Source organism: Echinops telfairi, unplaced genomic scaffold, assembly GCF_000313985.2.
Source record: "Echinops telfairi isolate 266 unplaced genomic scaffold, ASM31398v2 ScPeMD7_7458;HRSCAF=8496, whole genome shotgun sequence".
NCBI classification, from domain to species: Eukaryota; Metazoa; Chordata; class Mammalia; order Afrosoricida; family Tenrecidae; genus Echinops; species Echinops telfairi.
Genome location: NW_022111358.1, coordinates 51006314 through 51007993, shown reverse-complemented (window position 1 = coordinate 51007993; position 1680 = coordinate 51006314). Strand labels below are relative to the sequence as shown.

General features: G+C 50.2%; 1 protein-coding gene across 8 annotated transcripts in view; it reads right to left on the bottom strand.

The window, feature by feature from the left end:
• The window catches only part of HEXD (hexosaminidase D), a 14872-nt gene that overhangs the window by 11113 nt on the left and 2079 nt on the right, over positions 1-1680 (bottom strand). For 6 of the 8 annotated variants that reach the window (XM_045299429.1, XM_045299428.1, XM_045299425.1 and 3 more), the window contains one exon: positions 1313-1444. In XM_045299429.1, coding sequence (XP_045155364.1) covers positions 1313-1396 — 84 coding nt within the window. In that variant the 5' untranslated portion in view covers positions 1397-1444. Of the gene's footprint in view, positions 1-1312; positions 1445-1680 lie in introns of those variants that run through there. The other 2 variants (XM_045299431.1, XM_045299432.1) reach the window with 1 other exon arrangement.

The window sequence follows — 1680 nt, the reverse complement described above, 5'->3', positions numbered from 1 at the left end:
TATCACCAAGCGTTAGAACAAGGGGCTGCGTGCAGCTCTTGTTAGGTGCCGTCGACTTCCAACTCGGAGGGTCCTGATGCACAGCAGAAGCCACAGCGCCATCTCACTACTGTTGTCTGATCCCGTTGTTGCAGCTGCCGTGTTGATCCATTTCGACAGCCTTGCTCTTTTCCACTGACCCTCCACTCTACCAAGCATGGTGCCCTTTTCTAGGGAACAGTGATGTCTCGCCATCCTTGCTTCTAAGGAGCGTTCTAGCTGTGCTTCCTCAAAGGTGGTCTGTCATTCTTCTGCCAGTCCCTGGTACTCTCATATGTTGCAGCCACACCGTAATGCAAATGTGTCCATCCGTCTTTGGTCTTCCTGCCTCAGTGTCTAGCTGTCCCACGCTTATGAGGTGATGGAAAGCACACGGCTTCGGTCAGGGGCACCTTTGTCTTTAGAGTGACAGCGTGCGCAGCAGATTTGCCCTGTGCAGTAGATCACTTGACACTTGCTTGTTGCTTCCATGAGCACTGATTGTGGATCCAAGAAAAATGAGATTCTTGACAAGCAATTCTCCATTAATCACGAGACCTGTTGGTCTAGTTGTGAGGATTCTTGGTTGTCTTGACATGGAGTGGTACTCTCTCCTGAAGGTGGTGTAGCTACAGCAATCTTTTATATGTGTTCCCCCTGGATCCCTTTCCCTGGTATTGAAACGTCTCTCTCCTTTACTGAGTGTTCGTGCCCAGCTCCAGGTAGAGACTTTCCCTAATGTCTTCATCTCTGTGTGGGGCTGGCTCCTCTGGAAGAGCCTCTGTGAGGTATTCCCTTGAGCTCCGAGGCTTTGGGCCTTCTCAGCATGCTCTTATGGGTCTTCGCATCCTCACCCTCAGCTGAGCCTGTGAAAACTTTCCTATTCCCTCTGTGAGGGGAAATCTTTGCTTTCCAGGCTCTCCTGTATGTCCTGTGATCTTTGCACAGCTGGAATTCCCTTGTCTCTGCCACCTCTTGTCCAGCTGCTAACCTCACATGGGTGCCAGGCTGTCTGTGGTTTGGCACCACACACGAGCAGTCATGGGAATGCTGGAATTCTTCTTCCTTCCTCCCTTCCTGTCCCTTGCTACTCTGATTGCTCTGTTCCTTTTCATGAAGGGATTCGGGGAAATGAAAAACCATGCCTGCTACTGCCCTGCCCCACGGCTGTATTCTCAGAATACCTTCTTTCTTTCTTCTCTCGAAGCACGCCTTGCTACAGAATATTGTTCACAACTTTAAAGCCTGAACCCAAGGCAACAGGTGATTCTTGAGAGATTAAAGGGATCCTTACCTCCGAGAGGTACGAGACTTTCGGTGGTGCTCCTTTAAGGTCCAGATGGACTACCCGCATTTGGAACAGCGAGGAGCCTGCCATCTTGGTATTCGTGGTGAGCTCCTAGTCCTCCTGCCTGGGTGCTGGTTCCTAGCAGAGACATTCAGTTACAAACCAGGGACAGGGGGTTGTCCTTTCTGCCCTTCCTCTCCCACGGTCTGTTTCAGTTCACTTTGGTATCAGTAATGAGCAGACACCCACTTTATTACATAATAATGAATGAACGACGAAGCTTCTCTCTATGTACACATGCAGGACTCTGCCCTTGACTATAACTCGCCCCTCGGAGGGAAGAGCATGGTTTTCTTCAAAGACAGCTAAAACCC